General features: G+C 38.4%; 1 protein-coding gene across 1 annotated transcript in view; it reads right to left on the reverse strand.

Moving 5' to 3' along the window:
- Positions 1-24,793, reverse strand: part of pigk (phosphatidylinositol glycan anchor biosynthesis, class K) — a 78,120-nt gene continuing 53,327 nt past the window's right edge. Inside the window, exon 11 of the mRNA XM_073849639.1 lies at positions 1-978. Coding sequence (XP_073705740.1) covers positions 862-978 — 117 coding nt within the window. The 3' untranslated portion in view covers positions 1-861. The remainder of the gene's footprint in view (positions 979-24,793) is intronic.

Below are 24,793 nucleotides of genomic sequence, written 5' to 3' on the forward strand. Positions count from 1 at the left end.
TTGCTGTAACTGAAAAACAAATGTTATATTATTTAAATTAAGGATGAGAGTGATTACACATCATGTTATCATTTGTCATAGATGATTTGATTTATGCTGATTAAAAAAAAAATCATCACTGCATTGCATTAATGACAATGAGATGCTTCCTTTCATTATGTTAATGATAATTTAGGATTTAAATTGCTTAGAATACAAAACAAACAAACAAAACATTTATGTTTTATTATTATTTGTTTTCTACCCAGAAAAATAGTGTCCTTTTAAACTTCAATTAACCATTAAATATTGATGAGGAAGCAAATTACAAAGTGCAACTCAAACAATAAATCAGCAATTGCATATGCAGATTATCCTAAAAAAAAGAAAAAGACACACATCCCATTAAGAACTAATAAAGAAATCTGGGAGGAGTGCATGCCCTCATTACAAGTTACAATTCCACAGGTGGCATTATAAATCATATAAAATAATTTAACTTTGCTCTAGACTTAAGAAAAGAAACTCTAACTGGAAATTAAACAAACAAACCAACAAACCAACAAACAAGACGTATGCTTCTCCCCGCAAGCTGTCTGTGTGGGTTAAGTTCAAAAGAAAGTCCCTGTGTGAAATTCAAATGCTTTCACTACTGAGCACCAAACAACAAAGAATGTTGGAACGTAAGAAGTCAGTGCATGTCACTTTCAAAAAAAAAAATGATACACAGCAAAACCCAAAGAAAACAAACTTGCAGCAAAAAATGAATAAAAACCTATTCCTGACCAAATCAATCATGAACAAAGTTAGGGTGGACTCTTTTATGAAAGAGAAGACACGAGCGGTGGGTTCTTTGACCTCTGCGGTGCTGGGAGGGATGAATCAAAAGATGTGTTTGAGATGTTTGATGCCATAGGTCTTGAAGAACACCAGCAAGATAAGAGTCCAGAGCCCCAGAATGAAGCCATCAGGAGGGTGCCAGTCCTTCTGCTTGGGTTTCTGTAAAGACATGTCAGCGCAAACTTAGATGAGTCTGTTTCATATTACGAAGGACTGAATTTCATTTGCTCTTGATGTACGATGTAGTGTCAAGCAATGTCCTTTACAGTTCAAAAAGTTTTCTGAACACATCACAGTGTAATGCAGGTTTTACAGAGAGACTGTTATTGAAGGATAGGAGAGTACAAAACTGCCAACAGTAAATATTACTACCAATGGTAAACCTTTTCAACACAGAAAACGTTAACAGGAAAGCATTTCACAGAGCAAAAGAAAGCAAGAAGAAATTAAATAAAGAAGGAGTAACAGAAAGATACAGAAAGAATGAACAAAAGAACAAGCGAACAAATAAATAAACGTGAAAGAAAGTGAATGAACTATAAAAACTAATGAGAGAAAGAAAACAAAAGAGCTAAAATAACTGATTTCAGGAATGAATTAGAAGGAGCAAGCAGACAAAAAACTAAAGAATGAAAAGAAATAATTAATGATCAAATGAAAGAATGAAAGAAAGAGCAAATGAAAATGTGAGAATAAACAAAAGAGGAAAAGAAAGATTGAACAAATGTTAAAATGAATGTGAGCGAAAATAAACAAACAAACAAAAAATAATGTAATTGAACAGAAATAAGCAACTAAAAGGAAAACGAAAATAATAAATGATAATAATAATAATAATAAAAAAAAACTGAAAAAAAAAAACCTAAGAAATTATGGAAAGACAGACTGTTCATACATGGAAAAAAGTGCAAATAAACAAATTAATCAGAAGTAAAAAGAAAGAAAAATAAATAAATAATGGAAAGACATATTGTTCAAACATGGGATACGTGCAAATGAACAAATGAATTAGGAGAAGTAGGAAAAAAGAATGAAAACAAAAAGAAAATATAGCTACAAGCAGCGATGGCGGGCCCTCGCCACAAACGCAATCACCATCCCGGTAGCATCAGGAAAACGGTGCCCAGCGGGCACATGCATTCACAGTAACCCTCTGGACTAACCCTAACTGTCTCTCCTCCTCTCTGACTCTTTCTCTTACCACCCATCCCCCCTTCTTAAAATATTATTTTAATGATCTATAAGCATCTGTGAAATAATTATAAACAAACATATTAAAAATAAATACATATTAACTTAGTTGATGTATTTGTTTCTCATTCTGATTAAGTGAACTGAGCAGTATAGTGTCATACTTATAAGATCAGTGAGAGTGTATATATGTATATATATCATATCATTTTTCCTTTAAAGATAAAAAAAGAAAGAAAGAAAGAAAGAAAGAAAGAAAGAAAGAAAGAAAGAAAGAAAGAAAGAAAGAAAAACTATGGAAAGACAAACTATTGAAACATTGAAAAAAATGTACAAATGAACAAATGAATCAGGAGGAGAAATAAAGAAACAAAAAGAAAGAAAAGAAAGAAAGAAAGAAAGAAAGAAAGAAAGAAAGAAAGAAAGAAAGAAAGAAAGAACGAAAGAAAGAAATGCAAACTCATGTATGCACAAACACATGTACTTCCGCATCAGGACTCATCCGCCTCACTCAGTGTTTGCACATTTATAGCTACATCATCACTTTGTGTATGAATATTATACATTTAAATCACCCACTATTAAACATGCATCAGCAGACGTACATTTATATGCTAATGCAGAATGAATATTTTACTGAGAAGAAAGATTTAACCTCTAAAAAGAAAGTACTCATAACTTTACCAATTCTAATAGAGGGGCTTGTGAGGGCCTTTGCTGCACTGTAGGTAACATGAGTGTCTTTAACTGCAGACCTTCTTTATCAACCTAAATACAGCTACAGCCTGAGGCCAGACTCAACAGTGACCTAGAAATCAGGCGGATGTTCGTATACGCTGACCACCAGAGTGCACATAACCTGACTCGCAGATGCCTCAAACACTGCAACACTGGAAAAGAGATTTGGGTGAAAAATACTGCTCTAGGGAGAGATGATGCAGAACATTATTGTTTATGCCTTAGAGCAAATTCGTGTTCAATGTCCTTCACATCATGGCTTCATGGTAAATACACAATATAAGCATTTAAAAGAACAAATTCACCCTAAAAGGAAAATCCTGAAAAATCATTTTTCTCACCCTTACGTTGTTCCAAAAAAATAGAATGGAATAGAAAAAGAGACATTTGAACTATTTTCCATACAATAAATGTGAATGGGGAAAAGCTCACATGTCAAATATGTGTACTATATTCTAAGTCTTCTGAAGCCATACAGAACAGATGAACAGACTGAAAATATTACTAAAAATATTGCACTCTGCTGTCTGCATTTATTCTAACATGGTGGCTTTTGAAGGTGCAATAATTTAATTAATAAAGTCAGAATTGCTTAATATAAACTCACAATTTTGACCTTTTAATCGGAGCTGCGAGTTTTATAATTCTGACCTTTTTTGACAGAATTGTAAGAAAGTAACTCACAATTCAGACTTTTTTCTAAAAACATATCAGTCTTTTTTCCCCCTCAAAATTATAGCTCACAATTGCGAGTTTATACCTCACAATTCTGAAAAAAAGTCTGAATTGTGAGAAAAGGGTCAAAATTGCGAGATACAAATGTGCATTTTTGAAAAAAAAAAAAAAAGTCAGAATTGTTTGTATCATGCAATTCCGAGAAAAAAAAAAATCGGAATTGGGAGATATAAACCTGCAATCGTGAGAAATAGGCCAGAATTGCGAAATACAAACTAAAGTGTATACAAAGTGTATCTAGTCGGAATTAGGAGATTGTATCATGCAATTCTGAGAAAAAAAAGTCAGAATAAAAAGTCACAATAACCTTTTTATACTTTTTATTCAGTCGTAGAAATGGGCTTCCATAGTAGTGCTACTGGTAATTATTATTATACCATTTATTTTCACATATTAAATTTTGGTAAAAATGTAGATCAGTTAAATTTTGCAACTTTTATCATTCACTATGAAACATTAGTTTAGTCCAGATAAATTTCAAAGATATTTTTGCTTTTGCAAGACTGGGAACATTTAACAGATTAGCTATTATAAATTGTAAGCACATTATTAATGTTAATGATACATTAAAAGTAATTAGTATTTAGCATGTAAAACTAAAAAAAAAAAAAAAACAACACTTTTTTTTTATTTATTTATAAATTAGAGCCATTTAAAGGGGCTATATGCAACTTTCTGAAATTTAAACTCGCCACTGACACCTGTGGCCAAAAAACGGAACTGCTCTTCCTTTCTGCTCGCTCTCGCAGCGCTCGTACGTGCACACTTCACAAGTCATCCGCTGCAAAGATGTCAACATTATGTTTACAGAGGTAAGAACAGTCAAATACATATATTGTAGGCTAATTGCTGACTTGCGGTGGTGGCAGAGTCATCTGAAACGTTTAACATGAACGCGCTTGACGTCACATCCGCAGACAGCGCGCGAAAAATCCGACCCGACAGAAAATAGGAAAAATAGGATACAGGCTTATAGGTGCACCCACTGTGAGCTGACAAGGTGTCAGTATGCTCATCAGGAGATGTTTGAGTCATAAATGGTCAAATAAAAAGGCTATTGTTATGTTTATTTTTGGGAAAAAATTACATATAGCCCCTTTAAGTTTCTTATTTTTTTTTATTTCAGTTTGAGTTCACTTTGATTAACTTATTTCAGTTAATTTTTAAGACACCATTTCTATTTTTTTTTAATCAAATAATATTTCAGCCAAAAGTCAATGAACAAAAATGTTTACAGTTCTTTTAGTTGATAATCAACTTGCTTGACACACAGTCATGTTTATTGGTTATTTCTGAATACTAGTTATTGTATTATTGTATGCTGCTGTTGGTTATTGCTGTAGTTGTAGATTATTGCTGCTTCTGCAAGCAAGTGCAGAACTTGCTACTGCCAAAGCATATGACAATGTGGTGCTGTGAGTATTTAAGACATACTGCTGCTGCACAAATAGCATAAAATAACCCACAGCAGATGTATACAGGTGGAGCTGGGGAAGGTGGAGGGTTTCAGAGGAGCTCTGAAAGCGCACTGCAAAATACCCAAGTAAATGCTACCAGCCATTTAAATAGCTGCAAGCTCATTGGTTTCATATGCAACATGAACCAATCAGCTTGTGCCAAGTTGTATAACTCTGTGATATCATCAGTTACGATAACAACTCATCAGCCTGCGTCATCAAGAGTTTAATAGCAGAACTAGGTATTTCTGTCATGACAACTCTGAAAAGTATAGCATGGCAATGGATATGACAATGTTAATGTATTTGGTCTTGGCGGAATAGATCTGTTACACTGCTGCTGCTGCTGCTGTTGTTGGTTTTTGCTGTAGTTGTACATTATTGCTGCTGCATGCAAGTACAGAACTTGCTACTGCCAAAGCATATGGCGATAAGGTGCTGTGAGTATTTAGGACATACTGCTGCTGCACAAATAGCATAAAATAACCTCCAACAAAGCTGGATGAGAGATAAACAAAATAACTAAAATATGTTTGCTGCTGTAAAAACGAAGCATACTACTGCTATACAATAAAAATGCTTAAAAATATCCTTATAAGGCAAAAGAGAGATGGAAAGATAAACCCTAAACTAGTGGCTTAGCAATGTGAACCTGGGTGGTGTAAATAACTATGTGTGTCTGAGCCAATAGCTTTCTACAGGTGGAGCTGGGGAAGGTGGAGGGTTTCAGATGAACTGTGTATTTTAACAGTTTGTTTTTCTCTAAGAAAAATAATATTGGATAATTAACTACTGAATACAGCTTTCTTCCATTTTTAACAAATTCATCCGTTAAATGTGGCTTTTTTCTTCATATGACCTCAGGACAGTTGTACCTTCTCTTTTTCTCTCATCAATTTTTTTAAAAATATTTCCTCAGCACATTTACATGGACGATGACAATGTCTTTTGCTCCACCAGACAGATAGCAATAATAAGTAGTCTTCATCTGCATAATACATTGCAGCTGGGGGTGGAGGACAGCGGAGGAGATGTGCTGAGGTAGTTAACCTCCACAGCTAAGAGGGGCATGGGAGGGTGAAGACTGTACATAAGGGGGCTTCTCACATGGCTGAACACTGACTGATGGATTGACTCTGACAGACTGCTCAGTCTACCTCTGGGAGCAGTCGAGGAACAGATCTGGAGTTAACTAGAGCCACGCTAATGATGAAGAGATTATTCTAGGATTATTCTGAGATTATTAGCACTTGAAAAGTCAGGTCAAAATTGTTTAGATCATGATGTTGGGACTTTGGAAGGTACTCGCAAGTTCCTTGATAGTCATTTATGGGATCACACATTTTCACCTGGCGAATGATGAAACGGGTGAAAAGTTTTAGACACTGCAGGAGGAACGCAAGAGACCAGAATATCAAAGAGTTTTGGAGGTGGAATCTTTTGATTTGAACCAAGAAGTAACCACCTTAGAAACCACCCAGAACACTGGCCATATTTAGTAATATATATATAACAATAATTTAAGTTTAATTTCAATAAACATATTTGCATGTTCACAAATCTAGTACATGACATATAGTAAAAATTTTATTTTGTGCTATGTTTTAAATTAGCTGGACTTTAAAACACTTTTTGCTCAAAATAGTCTCTCAGTTTACATTACATCCACACTGGTGTTTTAGAAATATAATCAAATTTAATAATAATTATTATTATTTTTATTATTGTAGTTGTTTTAGAAAATATATATATATATTACTGTTGTAAATTACAATTGTGCTGTACAATAAAAAATATTTTTTATATAAAATATAAATATACATTTATTTTAATAGTTAAAAGTTAAAGTTACAATACTAATATTTATTATATAGTTGAAGTCAGAAGGTTACATACACCTTGCATAATTTACAAAATGTTAATTATTTGACCAAAATATGAGGGATCAAACAAAATGCATGTTATTTTTTATTTAGTAGTGACCCTGAAAAAGATATTTTGCATAATAGACATATGTAAAGTCCAATTACATATAGTTGAATTTTAAAAAATGACCCCGTTCAAAAGTTTACATATGCTTGATTCTTAATACAGAGTTATTACCTGAATGCTTTTTTTTTGTTTAGTGATAGTTGTTCATGACTCCATTGTTTGTCCTGAACAGTTAAACTGCCTGCTGTTCATTTGAACTTTCTGTCACGGTAGATAAAGGGAGGTCTGGGTCCAAATGCAGGTGAGAATAAATTTTAATATAAATAAACAAATCAACAAACAAAAGGCCAACACGGCACAAACTAAGAACTAGAACACAAACTAAACCAAAGCCAGAACATAATCAAAGGTCAAGGAATCTCGGAACACAAAAACAAACATGACACGAGACAATGCAGACATGAATGCAGAGTGAGAAATGAAAGTTCTTATAGACCAGATAATTGTGAGCAGGTGTGAGTGTAATCAGTGCTAATGACAAGACAGGAGTGTACAATTAGGTTAAGTGCAGTGGAGGGAAGGGAAAACAGCGACCTCAGGTGGCTGAGGGAAACCCCACAGCCCAGATCATGACACTACCCCCTCCCCACGGAACGGCTCCCAGACGTTCCACAAGTCTGGAGGGTGGAGGAACGGGGGAAGGCAAATCAGGGGGAGGGACGGCGGGCCAGGCCCGTGTAGCGCAGTCACCGCCGCGTCAGGAACAGAGAGCGCGGTTGCCTCCGCGTCCAGAACAGAGATAGCGGTCACGGCCGCGTCCGGAACAGAGAGAGCGGTCACCGCCGCGTCAGGAACAGCGAGAGCGGTCACCGCCGCGTTAGGAACAGTGAGAGCGGTCACCGCCGCGTCAGGAACAGCGAGAGCGGTCACCGCCGCGTCAGGCACAGAGTGAGCGGTCACCGCCGCGTCAGGCACAGAGTGAGCGGTCACCGCCGCGTCAGGAACAGCGAGAGCGGTCACCGCCGCGTCAGGAACAGCGAGAGCGGTCACCGCCGCGTCAGGAACAGCGAGAGCGGTCACCGCCGCGTCAGGAACAGCGAGAGCGGTCACCGCCGCGTCAGGCACAGAGTGAGCGGTCACCGCCGCGTCAGGAACAGCGAGAGCGGTCACCGCCGCGTCAGGAACAGCGAGAGCGGTCACCGCCGCGTCAGGAACAGCGAGAGCGGTCACCGCCGCGTCAGGCACAGCGAGAGCGGTCACCGCCGCGTCAGGCACAGCGAGAGCGGTCACCGCCGCGTCAGGCACAGAGTGAGCGGTCACCGCCGCGTCAGGAACAGAGTGAGCGGTCACCGCCGCGTCAGGAACAGCGAGAGCGGTCACCGCCGCGTCAGGCACAGAGTGAGCGGTCACCGCCGCGTCAGGAACAGCGAGAGCGGTCACCGCCGCGTCAGGAACAGCGAGAGCGGTCACCGCCGCGTCAGGAACAGCGAGAGCGGTCACCGCCGCGTCAGGAACAGCGAGAACGGTCACCGCCGCGTCAGGCACAGAGTGAGCGGTCACCGCCGCGTCAGGAACAGCGAGAGCGGTCACCGCCGCGTCAGGAACAGCGAGAGCGGTCACCGCCGCGTCAGGAACAGCGAGAGCGGTCACCGCCGCGTCAGGCACAGAGTGAGCGGTCACCGCCGCGTCAGGAACAGCGAGAGCGGTCACCGCCGCGTCAGGAACAGCGAGAGCGGTCACCGCCGCGTCCGGAACAGAGAGAGCGGTCACCGCCGCGTCCGCAACAGAGAGCGCGGTCACCGCCGCGTCAGGAACAGCGAGAGCGGTCACCGCCGCGTCAGGAACATCGAGAGCGGTCACCGCCGCGTCAGGAACAGCGAGAGCGGTCACCGCCGCGTCAGGAACAGCGAGAGCGGTCACCGCCGCGTCAGGAACAGCGAGAGCGGTCACCGCCGCGTCCGCAACAGAGAGCGCGGTCACCGCCGCGTCCGGAACAGAGAGCGCGGTCACCGCCGCGTCCGGAACAGAGAGCGCGGTCACCGCCGCGTCCGGAACAGAGAGAGCGGTCACCGCCGCGTCCGGAACAGAGAGCGCGGTCACCGCCGCGTCCGGAACAGAGAGCGCGGTCACCGCCGCGTCCGGAACAGAGAGCGCGGTCACCGCCGCGTCCGGAACAGAGAGCGCGGTCACCGCCGCGTCCGGAACAGAGAGCGCGGTCACCGCCGCGTCCGGAACAGAGAGAGCGGTCACCGCCGCGTCCGGAACAGAGAGCGCGGTCACCGCCGCGTCCGGAACAGAGAGCGCGGTCCCCGCCGCGTCCGGAACAGAGAGCGCGGTCACCGCCGCGTCAGGAACAGCGAGAGCGGTCACCGCCGCGTCAGGAACAGTGAGAGCGGTCGTCGCCACCTCCTCTGCAAAGCAGGGGCGCTTCCGCGCCGTCTCGGCACTGCGGGTGTCCATCGCCGCCAGGCAGGCGTAGATGAACTCGAACCGAGCTGCCGACGCCGCCTCAAAGGACATCCCCTCAGTGTCCGGAACCGAGCAGGTGGTTGCTGCCCCCTCAAAAAAAATTCTCCCCGCTGGACCCATCATGGATGTCTGCATTCTGTCACGGTAGATAAAGGGAGGTCTGGGTCCAAATGCAGGTGAGAATAAATTTTAATATAAATAAACAAATCAACAAACAAAAGGCCAACACGGCACAAACTAAGAACTAGAACACAAACTAAACCAAAGCCAGAACATAATCAAAGGTCAAGGAATCTCGGAACACAAAAACAAACATGACACGAGACAATGCAGACATGAATGCAGAGTGAGAAATGAAAGTTCTTATAGACCAGATAATTGTGAGCAGGTGTGAGTGTAATCAGTGCTAATGACAAGACAGGAGTGTACAATTAGGTTAAGTGCAGTGGAGGGAAGGGAAAACAGCGACCTCAGGTGGCTGAGGGAAACCCCACAGCCCAGATCATGACACTTTCTGTAACAGTTGCATATGAGTCGCTCAGTTGTCCTCAGTCAGAAAAGATGGATCTCCAATCATACATTTCATGTTGAAAAGGGTTCATATATACACAAAAATGCAGAAAACCTTGTGGGAACCCTTCAGGCCTTCTCTGAAGAACCGCAGACAGTTTAACTTTCAAGCTTTTAAAAAAACACCGCTGTGGATCATTCGGGTAACAACACAGTTTTAAAAACCAAGTGTATGTAAACTTTTGAACTGGGCCATTTTTATAAATTCAACTACTATTTTCTCTTGTGGACTATATGTAATTTTTATGTGAAATATCTTATTCAGGTCAGTACTAAATAAAAAGTAACATGCATTTTGTATGATCCCTCCTACTTTGATAAAATAATTAACATTTTGCAGATTCTGTAAGGTATATGTAACCATTTGAACTCAACTGTATATCTTAAATTCTTTATTTCCAAACTTTTTATACCCTCAACTATTTCAATTATTTTATTTTGGCAGAATACTGTGGAAATGCTGTTAACTTCTGCCCACAAAAATGTTGAAAATGGTGCAAATCTGTAAATAAAGTGAACCTAGCATACGTTGCATTCAGAAATACAAGACAAACTCGCAGCACATGCAGAGATTGAGTTTGCTGCGTTTATTGAGAACTGAGAAGTCCAGATCACCAGCTGGGTGCATGAACAAAGTATTGCACTTTGCTTTAAAACATGCAGAGCATCAGACTGTATAATTGTTTAATTCAATTGCAGTCTATGATTTGATAATTGCACTAAGCTATATTGCGATTACTGTGCAGCATTTCACATTGGATATAATTAATTATTACCTTTTCAATTCACAAACCCCCTGCAGTTTTCTTTCAAACCCCTGTTTAGAAAACCCTGCTTTAATATGATCATGCTTATTACATGCGTACTTACCATATAAATAAGTAATTTCACATCAAATTAATATTTCATATCCATTTACTGGTTTGATTACATGAAAACAATGGGAGTGATATGAAAAATGTGAAACTATAAAGGAGATAACACAAAATAACCACTGCTGTAGATGGATGAACTTCAGTCAAGTGTGAACAGAGTTCATGATTAGTCTTAAAGGATTACTTCACTTTCAGAATAAATATTTCCTGATAATTTAATCACCCCTAATGTCATCCAAGATATTTATGTCTGTCTTTCTTTACTCACAAAGAAATTGTTTTGTGAGGAAAATATTTCAGGATTTTTCTCCATAGAGGACTTTAATGGTCCTCAATGGATTGACTGATCCTAGCTGAGGAATAAGGGTCTTACTAAGCAAAACATTTGGTTTTAACCACAAATGCTCTTCTTGTCTAGCTCTGCAATGCGCATGCGTACTCTGTGCAATCCGGTTCAAGACAGTTAGGGTATGTCGAAAAACTCCCATCTCATTTTTCACATTATCAAAATCGCCCTACATCGCTGTTTTACCTTTATTTGTGAATGGCGTTTGACATTCTTTCCATGTTCACTTTGTAAACACTGGGACAGTACTTCTGCAGCGATGTAGGATGGTTTTAAAGTTGGAGGAGAAAAATTGTTTTTTGACATACTCTGTCTTGAACTGGAGTGCACAGAGTACAAGACAAGCATTTGAGGTTTAAAAGTATATAAATTGTATTTTTTTTTTTTTTTTTTTGTAGAAAATAACTGTTAATAATCATTTCGCTAGATAAGACCCTTATTCCTCGTCTGGGATCGTGTAGAGCACTTTGAAGCTGCACTGAAACTGCATTTTTAAAAGGATTGTTCACCCAAAAATGAAAATTTGATGTTTATCTGGTTACCTCCAGGGCATCCAAGATGTAGGTGATTTTGATTCTTCATTAGAACACAAACAAAGATTTAACTCAAACTGTTGCAGTCTGTCATTCATATAATGGCAGTCAATGGTTACCAAATCTTTAATTTCTATGGTCAAGTTTTTTTTATTTTTTTTTTATTTTATATCAATTTTTATTTACTTTTATTTTAACTCTTTAGATCGTTTGTTTAATTTTCATCAAAAAAAAAAGGCTCAGATCATACTGGCAACAAGTAATCACAAGCTTTTTGATATACCAAACCATTTTCGTAAAGCCCACTAATAAATTTGACAAATTTGACAGTTTGTGCAAAAAAGAACATGAGCAACAATTTAGTGGATTCTAGGGCTGGGCGATAATTCGATAATTATCACGATATAGTTTTTTTTTTTTTTTTTTCAATAAAACGATAATGACAGTTCGATAAGCGCTCGATAATGTTTACGCACTATGCGTAACGCTGCGCAGGCATTTTGCAGCCTGCACTTCCGGATGCCGCACACAGTATTTAGTTTACAGCCACAGGGCTCTACAGTGCGACCATTTCACTCGCATTTGCAACTAAAAATTTGTACATGCGACTGTAAAAAAATATTTAGGAGCACCATGTGCGACTGACCCGATCAGCATATTTGTGTTTGCGCTCAGCGGAGTTACAAAGGTTTCTACGTGTTTTTGCAACGTTGAGTAATGTATCACGGACATATCTCACGAATCCTTTCATAAATAAAGTGTAGAGAGAGTGTAAATAAGAGACTGATTGTGCAGTGGAGAGAGCGTCGTTGTTTATAATAGAGCTTTGTGATATCGCGAACTAAGATGAGTGACAGCTTTTAATCGTTTTTTTTAAGGGAGATTGTAAATGAGATAGTGATCTAATACAGCACTTAAATAAACAAGAAGTTATTATTAAGTGACTTACATTGTCTGACTATAACACTATGCCTGATTTTGCTCTATTTCGTCGTCAAAATTAGTCTGAAACAAGTCACAACTGAGCCGCTGCGCATCTCCATTCAAACACAGCGTTGTTTCGTTTATGAATGAACGTGCGTTTTTAAACGAATCTAGTGAAATGATTCAATTTCCCATTCATAAAGACAGACACTTGCTTTATTCCCGAATGAACCATCCGTTCGAACGAATCAAATGAATGATATGATTCAGTAATTAAATCAGTGCCTTGACGCCACCTGCTGGCAGATCTGTTCAGTTATTTAAATCTTTAATATTTCTGTATTCAAAATTTGGTAACACTTTACAATAAGGTTGTATGAATTAGCATTAGTTAATGCATTAGTTAACATGAACTAAGCATGAACAACAACTCTGTTCAGCAGTAGTTAATAAGATTTTGGATTTTTGTGTTGTATTTGTTTTTAAAGATCCGGCATTAACAAGTGCATTAGATCGTGACAGTGCATGCGTGCATATGAGACAGAGCAAGCGCGGGTTTATGTAGATGTATTTGGAGGATGTGTGTTGGTCCTTAACATATTTTCGACCAATTAGCTTTTTTAAGTTCGAAATCGCTCTCATTGATTTCTTACTGCTTAACCCACTCTCTCCAAACGCATTTAATGAGCATATGTTTAGCAGAATGTTTAGACAGAAAGTGTAATATCAGAAATAATACAAAATTAAGCGAAATATCATTATGTATTAACATTATAAACACTATAAACATAGCTATAAATTAGTTACCCTGACTCCAAAATGAATAATTTAAATGTAACGGTATTCAGAACAGAATAGGAATGAAACAAAATATATAAAGTTAAGAAACCAAAAAAAGGCGAAACTAAAAATACCAGGTGTTGGGCTCACGTACCTCTGTAATTCGGCACATATCCAAGTGTTTCCATATTCCAATGTATTTGAATGATAAACTGTTATTTATAATGTATACTAGGCTTTGTACTGTACGTTCGTATTTCGATGGAAAAAAAATATATTCTCTTGTTTTTTGTTCCAAGCTCTGTTCGTTATGGTAAAACCATGAAAAAGGCATATTTGGTGTAGTTTATTTAATTTAATTTAATTTAAATTATTTAGATTTTTTTCTGCTGTTTTCGTATGCCTAATTTATTAATGTAAACAAACTAGTTCGTGTAATCCGTTTAGAGTTCACTGTAATTTGTATTGTGATCGCTAACAGCTTCCTTGTTATTATTTCCTCATAATAATAATAGTAAAATAAGTAAAGATACGGAAATTGAAAGCATGCATTTCATTTGGCTATAGTGTGATTAAGTGTGTGTTTTCCGCAGCGGGGGTGGATCGCGATGCCAGCTCAGCATCGTGATGTCTATCGGCCATCGGCCAACCCTAATGGTCATCTTAATAAAGAGTCTACAAATGTTAGTAACACATCAGTTAATGGTGAAGTAGTGTACACTTTACAATATGGTTCACCAAATTCATTAGATAAGTGCTTTGTTAACGGTAAGTCATCTTAATAAGGAGTCTACAAATGTTAGTAACACATCAGTTAATGATGAAGTAGTGTACACTTTACAATAAGGTTCACAAATTAATTAGTAAATGCTTTGTTAACGGTAAGTCATCTTGTTAAAGAGTCTACAAATGTTAGTAACACATCAGTTAATGATGAAGTAGTGTACACTTTACAATAAGGTTCACCAAATTCATTAGAATATAAGTAATGATAGTAAAGGGTCTATGAACATGAATAACACATCAGTAGATGGTTTCCTTTTTAGAATTGTTTACCAGTAGGCCAAATTAAAGCCTTATTATTAAATAAAGTAAATAAGGTACACACAAGCTTTTGTACCTTTAAGATGGTGAGTTAGAACTGTTATCCTTACTGTGTATCAGCTGCTATTTACACTAATGTAAATATGCACAGCAAGTCTACATTACCAAAAATTAAATAAAGCTGTTTACCATTATTGTTCATTAATAGCTCATGTTAACTAATGTTAATTAAGCTGTTAACGTGAATAGATGCGTGTGGGTCAACATAAACTAGGATTAACTAATGCTGAACAGAGTTGTTGTTCATGCTTAGTTCATGTTAACTAATGCAATAACTAATGTTAACTATTTAAGCTGTTAACATGAATAAATGCATTAATATACGCGTAGGTCAAGGTAAACTAGGATTAACTAATGCTGAACAGAGTTGTTGTTCATGCTTAGTTCATGTTAACTAATGCAATAACTAATGTTAACTATTTAAGCTGTTAACATGAATAAATGCATTAATATACGCGTAGGTCAAGGTAAACTAGGATTAACTAATGCTGAACAGAGTTGTTGTTCATGGTTAGTTCATGTTAACTAAAGCATTAACTAACATTATTTAATTCAGTTGTTAACATGAATAAATGCATTAATATACGTGTAAGTTAACGTTAACTAAGATTATAAAACGGTTAGTTCCATTCCTCAATTCTGATTGGTCAGCAGCTGTGTCGTATTCATGATACGGCACGGCTATGGCCGCTTCACTCAACGGTTTTGTGTATCATTGAACCTCCTTAGCAACCACCCTTAGCAACGTAAACAAAGCTTTAGCAGTTAGGGACTACTTTTTTACAGCGGAAGGCAGTTAATGATTTTACTTTATGAAAATGTACAACCTAATATATATATAAATTAATATATATTTTTGATATTAATATTTTTATTGTGTGGTAACCGTTTTATAAAAGCAATAAGGTACTTGAGACCGTGCTGTATCGTGAATAAATCACGGCTGAAGGGCGTTGTTAGGCACGACGCGAAGCTCTCGTACCTTATTGCTTAATTAACTAATGCTGAACAGAGTTGTTGTTCATGCTTAGTTCATGTTAACTAATGCATTAACTAATGCTAATTCATTCAACAAACTTATTGTAGTGTTACCCAAAATGTTATATTTAAAACATTAATCGATGATTTGATTGCACTCATGTCACCTCTGAGCCTCATTAAACAAATGAAAAGATAAAAAAACTAAGGTGAAAAAATTCCCCTGTAAATCACTTTGACGAGTCAAATATCACCTCGTAATTTTTGAGATAATTTTCGAGTTTTGATTATTGTTTAGAATGAGTTCCTAAAATTTTGACTGTGCTCCTAAATTTTTTAAGTTAGGAGCACAAGTGCTCCTAGCAAGAAAAGTAAGCGTAGAGCCCTGAGCCATTATTTTTTTTTATTTATATTGTCAAACAGCTAAAACATTTTACAAAATGTGTTAAATCAGCTGCACAAAGGGATTGGCATGCTGAAAAGATTTGTCTATTCTTATTTTTGTTGAATGATAAATATACTTAAAAATCACTTTAACTCTGCATTTAGAGCCATGTTACAAGTGTTGTATCATATTACAGTTCTTATTTTTTTATAAAAACGTTTTTTATATTCTATTAATATTAATAATACTGTATTCTGTTGATGTTGATTTTACTAGTAATATTCTAATCTGTATTCTACATCAATTGATCATTATTTGGAACGTATTTTTCATGTTCTGACAATAAACCATAAATAATAATTAACTGTCTGGTTTTTCTTTCATTCAGGAGTAAAAATCTGCCTTTAAAATTGATAGATATAAAGATTTGACATTTATCGTGATAATTATCGATATCGACTGATATGAAAAAAAAAATATTGTGATAATTTTTTTTGCCATATCGCCCAGCCCTAGTGGATTCTGAGCAAACTTGGCATGTGCTATAACAAGCATGACTTGAGGGACACATACTGATCAAATTATATAAAATATTGACTGTTATAACTACTTGAAAATATTTCTGCTTATAACTTTTGACCAATTGGCAAAAAATCATAAGATTGGTCTAGTTAGATTCAAAATGGCATGTCAAATCAAACAGTACGTAATTAGCCTTTTGGGCATCAGCTTTGCGTTTTTGAGTTTTGTAGTAAAATTCTATATCAATATCTTTATATAAACTGCAAAATATAAACTCAATAAATGTCAAAATTGTGGAATGTCGAAATAGACTTTATACATCGCAAATTGCAAGTTTACCGTATATTTACAATTTTAAAAAAAGGATATAAACTCGAAATTGGATGAAAAAAATCAGTATTGCGAGTTTAATATTCAGTACTTTCTGCACCTTCGTATATTAAGTAGAACTCACACAAAAAAGTAAAATTCTTCTTTAGCAATACGCCAGAAGAAAGAAAGCCATACAGGTTTATAATGACTTCAAAGTAAGTAAATGACACAATTTAAATTTTTAGGTGAACCATACCTTTAAGTTATCTGATAAATCATACTTTTTACATTGAAATTATATGGCATTCTGCTAAAATGGAAACTATGCCATCAAACCTCATGCTGTTCATTGAGGAAATTATTTTCGGTTTGACTGGTTCACAACCCAGCCAAAAAAGACAAAAGGAGTATAGCCATGTATCCTCCTCCTTCAGCTTTGATTCCCCAAAGCCATAGCACTGAGGCATCAAACTGTCAAGCCAACAAATAACTATTCAAAGCTGAAGACAAGCATTCTCAGAGCAAAATCATCACAACAAGCAGCGTAATTGAGTTTGGAGAAAAGCACCTTCAGCTGAGTACACTGTGATTAGTCTCTGACATTTAAAGCCTGATTTAGAAGCGAGAACGATCACGGCACAAAGGGGATAACCTCATCCTCAGCCGGAGACAGACGGGTTGACGCAGAAGACAGCACAACTAACAAGTGCTCTTGGAAGAAAATATGAGGTTACGGTCCAGTGTTCCCACTGCTTTGACCTCATACACTGACTAGATTTGTTAAATAAATTTAATGTGGGTTTTCACTAAGAATGAATGAATTGTGGACACTGATAGAACTGTTTATTTGCATTTGCAGTCTGCACTGTTTTAGCAGCCAGTTCATTAAAATAATTATGTACACTACTGGTCGAAAACTAATTATAATTTTTTAATCTTTAAAATAAGTCTCTGCTGCTCTGGGAGTCCATGGCAACCCATAGAACCACTTGCGGGAAAGTTATGAAATTTGGCACACAGATAGCAGACAGTCTCGTTATTAACCACAACAAATTTGGAGTCTCTAACTCAAACTCTCTAGCACCACCAATAGGCCAAATTTTGATTTTTTTTTTTTGAACTCAACCTAAAAGATTATCAAAAGTTTTTTGATATACCAAACCATTTTCGTAAAGCGCATTATCGAATCTAATTAAATTAGTGCAAAAATAGAGATAAGGCCATATCTTTGCAAGGCTTTGCAAAGCACACAGATATTAATGACAGCAAATTTTGTCTCTAACCTTAAACTCTCTAGCGCCACCAATAGGCCAAATTTGCACTCATATTTCTGCCAGTAATGTTTGAGCTGTGAGGTCTAGAAGCAAAAAAAAAAAAACCCTCTGATTCCTTGGCTCATGCCAAGTCAAATGTGACCCTGGACCACAAAACCAGTCATAAAGTTAAATTTTATAAAACTGAGATGTATACATCATATGAAAGCTCAATAAATAAGCTTTCTATTGATATATGGTTTGTTAGGATAGGACAATATTTGGCCGAGATACATCTATTTGAAAATCTGGAATCTGAGGGTGCAAAAAATGAAAGTACTGAGAAAAATCACCTTTAAAGTTGTCCAAATTAAATTCTTAACAATGCATATTACTAATCAAAAATTACATTTTGATATATTTATAGTAGGAATTTTACAAAAAAATCTTCATTGAACATGATCTTTACTTAATTTCCTAATGATTTTTGGCATAAAAGAAAAATCTATAATTTTGACCCATACAATGTATTTTTGGCTATTGCTACAAATATACCCCAGCGACTTAAGACTGGTTTTGTGGTCCAGGGTCACAAATGCACACCAAAACATAAATCTACGGGTCAAAATTTTCCTCAATTTAGAATTTTGAGAATTTTTTTTTCAAACTCAACCTGAAAGCTTATCAAAAGGGCACATGGGTAGTTTCGGCACAGCTTGACCAAAAATCATAAGAGTGATCCCATCATATTCAGAGTAGCATACTGAAACTATATCAAATGTTCCTACATCAGCCATTTTAACATTTTTCAAATGCTTTAACATATTGTTATGAATGTAATCTTAAGTAATCACTTGCAAGAAAGTTATGAAATTTGGCACACAAATAACGGACAGTCTTAATATTAATGACAGCAAATTTGGAGTCTCCAACTCAAACTCTCTAGCGCCACCAACAGGCCAAATTTGCACTCATATTTCTGCTAATAACTTTTTAGCTGTGAGGTCTAGAAGCAAAAATAATAATAATAATAATAATAAAATCCCTCTGACTCATTGGCTCATGCTGAGTCAAATGCGTACCAAAACACACATTTTTACGGGTCAACATTTTTCGCAATTTAGAATTTTGAGAAAAGTTTTTATTTTTTTCAAACTTAACCTAAAAGCTTATCAAAAGGGCACATGAGTAGTTTCAGCAAAGCTTGACCAAAAATCATAAGAGTGATCTTGTCATATGCAGAGTAGAATACTGAAACTATACCAAATTGTCCTACTGTAGGAATCTTGGGCGAACAACGTACAAAACAGAAATGGCCATATTCCAAAGAAACAAAAGGACCCTCTTTCTCAGTCAAAATGCTGACACATGACCATCACATGATAATCACCAGACGCTAATTGTATGGACCGCTTTTGTCGAGATCGGTGTCTTACGCATCCAGAGAGAAGAAAACGCTCTCTGTCTCAGAGCACCTAAGAAACAAACCTCCAGTCTTCTGAAATAAAGCTGGCATGGCACATGATGCGTCCAGCGTGACTCACATGGTTTTTCGGACTTCCTGTCCCCCTCTCCTCTGACATTCCAAAACACCCCGTCTCTCAATAGAGATACGTACACTGCAAAGACAAACTTTAAGAGACAATCAACTTATTAGTATTGCTATTAGAGCAACAGTATGTTCTCTTTTATATGCCTGCTGTGTTTTATGTGATGATTGGAGTTTAATCTATGCATTATATGCCTTTGGGAAAGGAAGTTGTCAAATGTATTAGCATGCAAGCGATATACTATTGTTTGATATGGGATGAATGATCTTGGCAATTGCAGTTTGTCTGAATGAACGAGAAAATTATATTTTGTTTTGACTTTATGCATTGAAATAGTTTATTGAAGTTAATAACAAAAGTTGCAGAGAAATCGATATCCTAATAAGTTACGTACCAGAAGGAATTACAGGACGAAAAGGGGGTGGCGAGACCCGCCCCTCTAGCAACGCCATTGGATCCCAGCATCTTGGGACGTGCCCTAGCGGCCCGTTTAAAACTTCATGTTCCTAACAGAACTAAGCGAACTCAGCAAGAACTCAGCGAACTCAGAGCTCCCAGCTCTCGCCTCACGCCTTTCGCCTCTTGTGGTTTGAGTGCTTTTCCATCTGCGCTCGACCGCTCGACCAAGCACGCGACGGTGCCATCAAAACTCTACAGAACAAACTGAAACTTCGTGACTGCCAAACTCTTCAAAGCCTCGCAACTCTGATACAGAAGAGCTCCGAACGCATCAACCTGCGTAACCAGGCAACCGAAAGATCGGCTCCAGAAAACCACTCCTCCACGTCGAGGGATTTCCCAAAGTACAGTCATCGACCAGCAACCAACCAGAACTTTCGCTCAGACGAGCCCCCGGAACCCCCGTTCCCGGCACAAACGCAAGTAACAAGATCTCTCTTTACTTCGCTGAAACTGGTGCAAAATACTCCCTAAGTAGTTAAAAGCTAAGTCTCTGCTTTTGTGATTTTCTAAGGTTGCGATCTAAGAACTAGTTAAGATACTAGAACATTTGGGGTTCTCCTCAACTCAGTAATTTCTCATCCCCGGAACTGTATGAGTGTGAGCGTGAATGTGTGTGTGTGTGTGTGTGTGTGTGTGTGTTCATTTGTGTTTAGTAGAGATTAGTTTTGTGTCTTAGAGTAGTCAATAAATCTTTGTTTCATTAAAAGAAGTGTCTTGAATTTTATGTTCACAAAGTTCTATCTGTGTTTAGATCAAGCTACCTCAGCTTTAAAATTTCCTAACGTAATATTTTGGTTTATTTGTGATCTTGGCCAGGAACATAATGTAAACCTTTTTTTTGAGTTAATACAGTATGCTGAATTGACCACTTTGCTGGACGAATGGTTAAGAAGTGTAATCTATTAACTCTGAATCAATTTAATCAAGGTCCGAATCTTTCGATTCGATTCCTTATTTGAATCATTATAAATTTGAGCTAATTAATTCCTTACATATGGTGGAGAATTATAAGGCAAATACATTAACTTTGTGGACATAAAACAAGTCATTCTATATGGTATTTGTTCTATTTTACCCGGTAGAAATAGTTCAAAGACAGAGAAACAGTTTATTGTGTACTGTATGCTTTATTGTAGCTGCCAGTCTGGAATGAATGAAAGCGTAACTTCGAGTTGTTGTGTATAGAATTTAAACTGCAGTAAAGTTTTAGAAATTGAGACAAAGAAAAGAAGAAAAACGAGCGTGTTCCTTGTTTTTCCTCTCTGTCAAAAGGCCTTGCAGCTAGTGTTTTACCCTGCGTGTTCCAGAGTGAAAACTTAAGCTGACTCCCGGTTTAAGATCTTTAGGCTCGCGACCTAATGCTCTTTTACCAAATATTCACTTAAAACTAACGTTAGTGAAGTTAAGACGTGGCGCTCAGCGCGAGCACCCACACGTTGCTTTATGGGAGAAATTTTGAGATCTTAAAATTGTGTGGCTGAGTCCATATGTGCTGTGGTGTTGTTTAAACAGACAAGCACAAAATTAAGGTCCGCCGAGACCTGTGAAATATGTTGTATTAATCGCAGTAAAGCTGTGGATAAATGTGCCTCACTCTAACGAGTTGAGACAAGAATCTAAATAGTGCTTATTTGCTTTGCAATTCCGAAATGTCCTGTCATTTCATGCATTGTATTTAAGACTGCTGAACCACACGCTGGTGGTTGCCATAGAAACGCTGTGACCCGGAAATCCTAACATACCTTTTCCGGGGCAGAGTTTCGTATATAGCTAACCTAGCTAAAGCTAACGCGTGTGCATTGAAGCCTATGTAAAACCATTAGCCTTGAAAAATAGCAGTAAGCACGCAATCGGTTAGGGTGATCCATTGTGTTTGAACTCAGTGTGTGTAACGTTGTTTGGGTGACTCAATCACAAGCTTTGAACTTTAACGCTCATTCTGCAAACTTCTTTACTTCATATCTCTGTACACTATTCCTTGTATTTCTTCCCTCCTCCCATGTGACAGGAATATTGACAATTTTAAAGTTAAGTCTCTTTTTGATGCGATTGTAACAAACCATTAAAGCCCTATCATAAATCTCAAATTAAAACATTCTATTTTTTTTATTTAAGGCTCTCTCCTGTTTGTCTGTTTGCATTGCCAGTTTAAACTGTTACAAGCTTTATAATCAAATACTATTTTCAAGCTGATTAATTTGATTACGTTGATCAATCTTAATAAATAATCACATCTCCTTGCCACATCGCAATTTCCGTGATTGATTTAACATTGATTATTTGTAATCAATTTTAATGAGGCATCAAAAAAAAAAAAAATTTGGTCACCAACTTTCATTGCAAAGTTGAAATTTTATGTTAATTTTTTTTTTAAATTTAAAATTTTAATCTCTAATTTTAATTTTTGATTTAAATTTTTAATTTAAATTTTAAGTTTAATCATAATCACATTTCCCCTTTTCAGACGGCAATGATACACGTTGAATAGAGAAATGATAATTTCCTTGACCAATTTTTATTGAAAACTTCTAAATTATAACCAGGAACAATCATTATTGATTTGAAAACGACTCCTTTTTACAATCAATAGTTGTTCCTTTTCCCATACCTCAATGGTTTGTGCTGATTCATTTGATTACAACTGCTGACTAAAACTTTAACAAAGCGTTACAGTTTGAGTTCTGCCACAGTCATTACTGAATTGAAACATCAATTTTAATTTGCAAACCAAGGCTTTAATTGTCCTATCAAGTCTTGTCATATTCCCTGACTTGGGAGCGAAACCTCATTTCCAATTGGCTGTCTCTCTCCTCACTCTCTCTCTTTCACCTAGCTGTCCTCCTCTTGATTCGACTACTGCTGCTATTTCCTCGATTGTGCCTGTGAGAATCATAAAAGCAGAGAATTTTTGTTGTTTAAAAGACATTTAATCAATGTTCATACGACTTGAAAACGCCAATTAAACTTGTGCCTAACTCTCACTTTCCCCCCTCATCGTGGAACCCTACAGCCAAGGTCCCAACGAATCCAGCGAGGACTGATAGGCGCCAGTCGTGAACCCGTTTCCAGAAACGCTCTGATTGGTGTACAGTGTCAATCCTACCAGCTGCAAAGCCAATACTGTCATTGTTATTGTATATTCCCTCATCCCGGAGGAAATTATAGTAACAATCATAGTCGTGGCGTGTTGAAATTCCCATTTCTGAGCACCGTATCTAGAAGCATACATCAAGTTGAAAAAAAAAAAAACTTGACTGTACTCGTTCTGCGGCCAGAAAGGTGTATTTCACTTGTCCCCTCTCTCCTAATCTCTCTCTTCCTACCTTCTTCCCAAAGTGTTCCTTTTTGTTGTTGTCTCTTTTCTCTCTTCTCTTTAGAAAAAGGGGGAAGCAGCCGACGACTACGCCGTTCTTTGCTGTGTGTTTGTTCCTCTTTCCTCTCTCTGTTCTAGCTACAACACCCGTGGGTACCCCCTCGCCTCGCATCGAGCAGCTAGAGCTGGAGGCTCAAGATCGACGGGAAGGGTCCAACGAGACGGATCCCAGAGCAACTGAGGAGACTGCTAGACTGCAAGAAACTCTAGCTAACAACACACAAGAAATGGAGCAAGCAAAGTCAGCCCGTGCCAAACTCAGCGACGAGCTACAGTACGCCGAGCAGCTACTGGAAAAGGCAAGGCTGGACTTCAGAGACAAGAACAGCAGAATTAAAGCCCTCGAAACACATCTGAACGAGGCAAGAACTGAGATAAGTTACCTCACTCAACAACTTGACGACATGAAAGAGGAATTTGACAGTGTCAAAAATGAACTTAGACATGCTTATGAACTGCGCCCTGAGCCAACCAGGACGCAACGGGCCCCGCCCTCACCCCTGCCAAGCAGGCCCGGGTCCCATGTTCCTGAAACGTCATGTGAGGAAAAGGGGGAGGGAGCAACTTTGAAACCCTCACCAGCTCCCTCTGAAGAAACCTACCTCACACCCAAGCTACGAGAACTCCCCAAGGCCAGCCATAACCCATCACATGGCATGGACCTCAAAGACCTTGACAAGCTGACCCGAAACATCAGCAAATTCACCCCGAATGTGCCAGATGGTCAAGACGTCCACTCTTACTTGAATGATGTCGATTTTCACTTAGAAATGAGACCCAACGTTACTGACAAAGACAGACTTTATCTGCTGCGAACGACATCCAGCCCTGAAGTGCGGAACTTCCTGGACCGACAGCCTTCTCACACAAAGAATGACTACCAGTCGCTCCGCCAAGCCCTCATCAAGGAATTTGCAGTCCCGGAATCAGAGCAAGGACTGGTGGCCGCCCTGGAGACAAAACAGGGTCGTCATGAATCCTCCCAGGCATATTATAGCCGGCTTAGAGAAGCATACTTCGGAGCTCGCAACAAACCTGACATGGAGCAGGACATTAACTTTAAGACTCTCTTTCTGAGAAATCTCCATCCTGCGGTAAGCCACCACCTTGGCGTCCTTGCATGCCCACAAACAATGACGTCTCAACAGCTGCGAGACCTGGCGCACAAAGCCTACGGCAAGCAAAAGATGGCATCAGAAAAGGGCACCAAGTCTACTGCAGTTCTTGATTTCAACACACAATGTCAAGAAATGACCCTAGAGGGCGCCCAACACCAAGAAAGCTTCAAGCCACCTCCTAGAGAATGGAGACCATCCTCGTTCAACAGAGAACGTGACTTTCACTTTGGCGCCCGACCTACACAAAGAAACGACCGCTGGGATGGACCACGCGGACGACAACACTCACCCGAACGCTACTGGGAAAAATCCTGGTACCATCCAAGACCTCGTGAGAATCAATGGGAGAGATCATGGAGCCAGCCAA

This window comes from Garra rufa, chromosome 10 (assembly GCF_049309525.1).
Source record: "Garra rufa chromosome 10, GarRuf1.0, whole genome shotgun sequence".
NCBI lineage: Eukaryota > Metazoa > Chordata > Actinopteri > Cypriniformes > Cyprinidae > Garra > Garra rufa.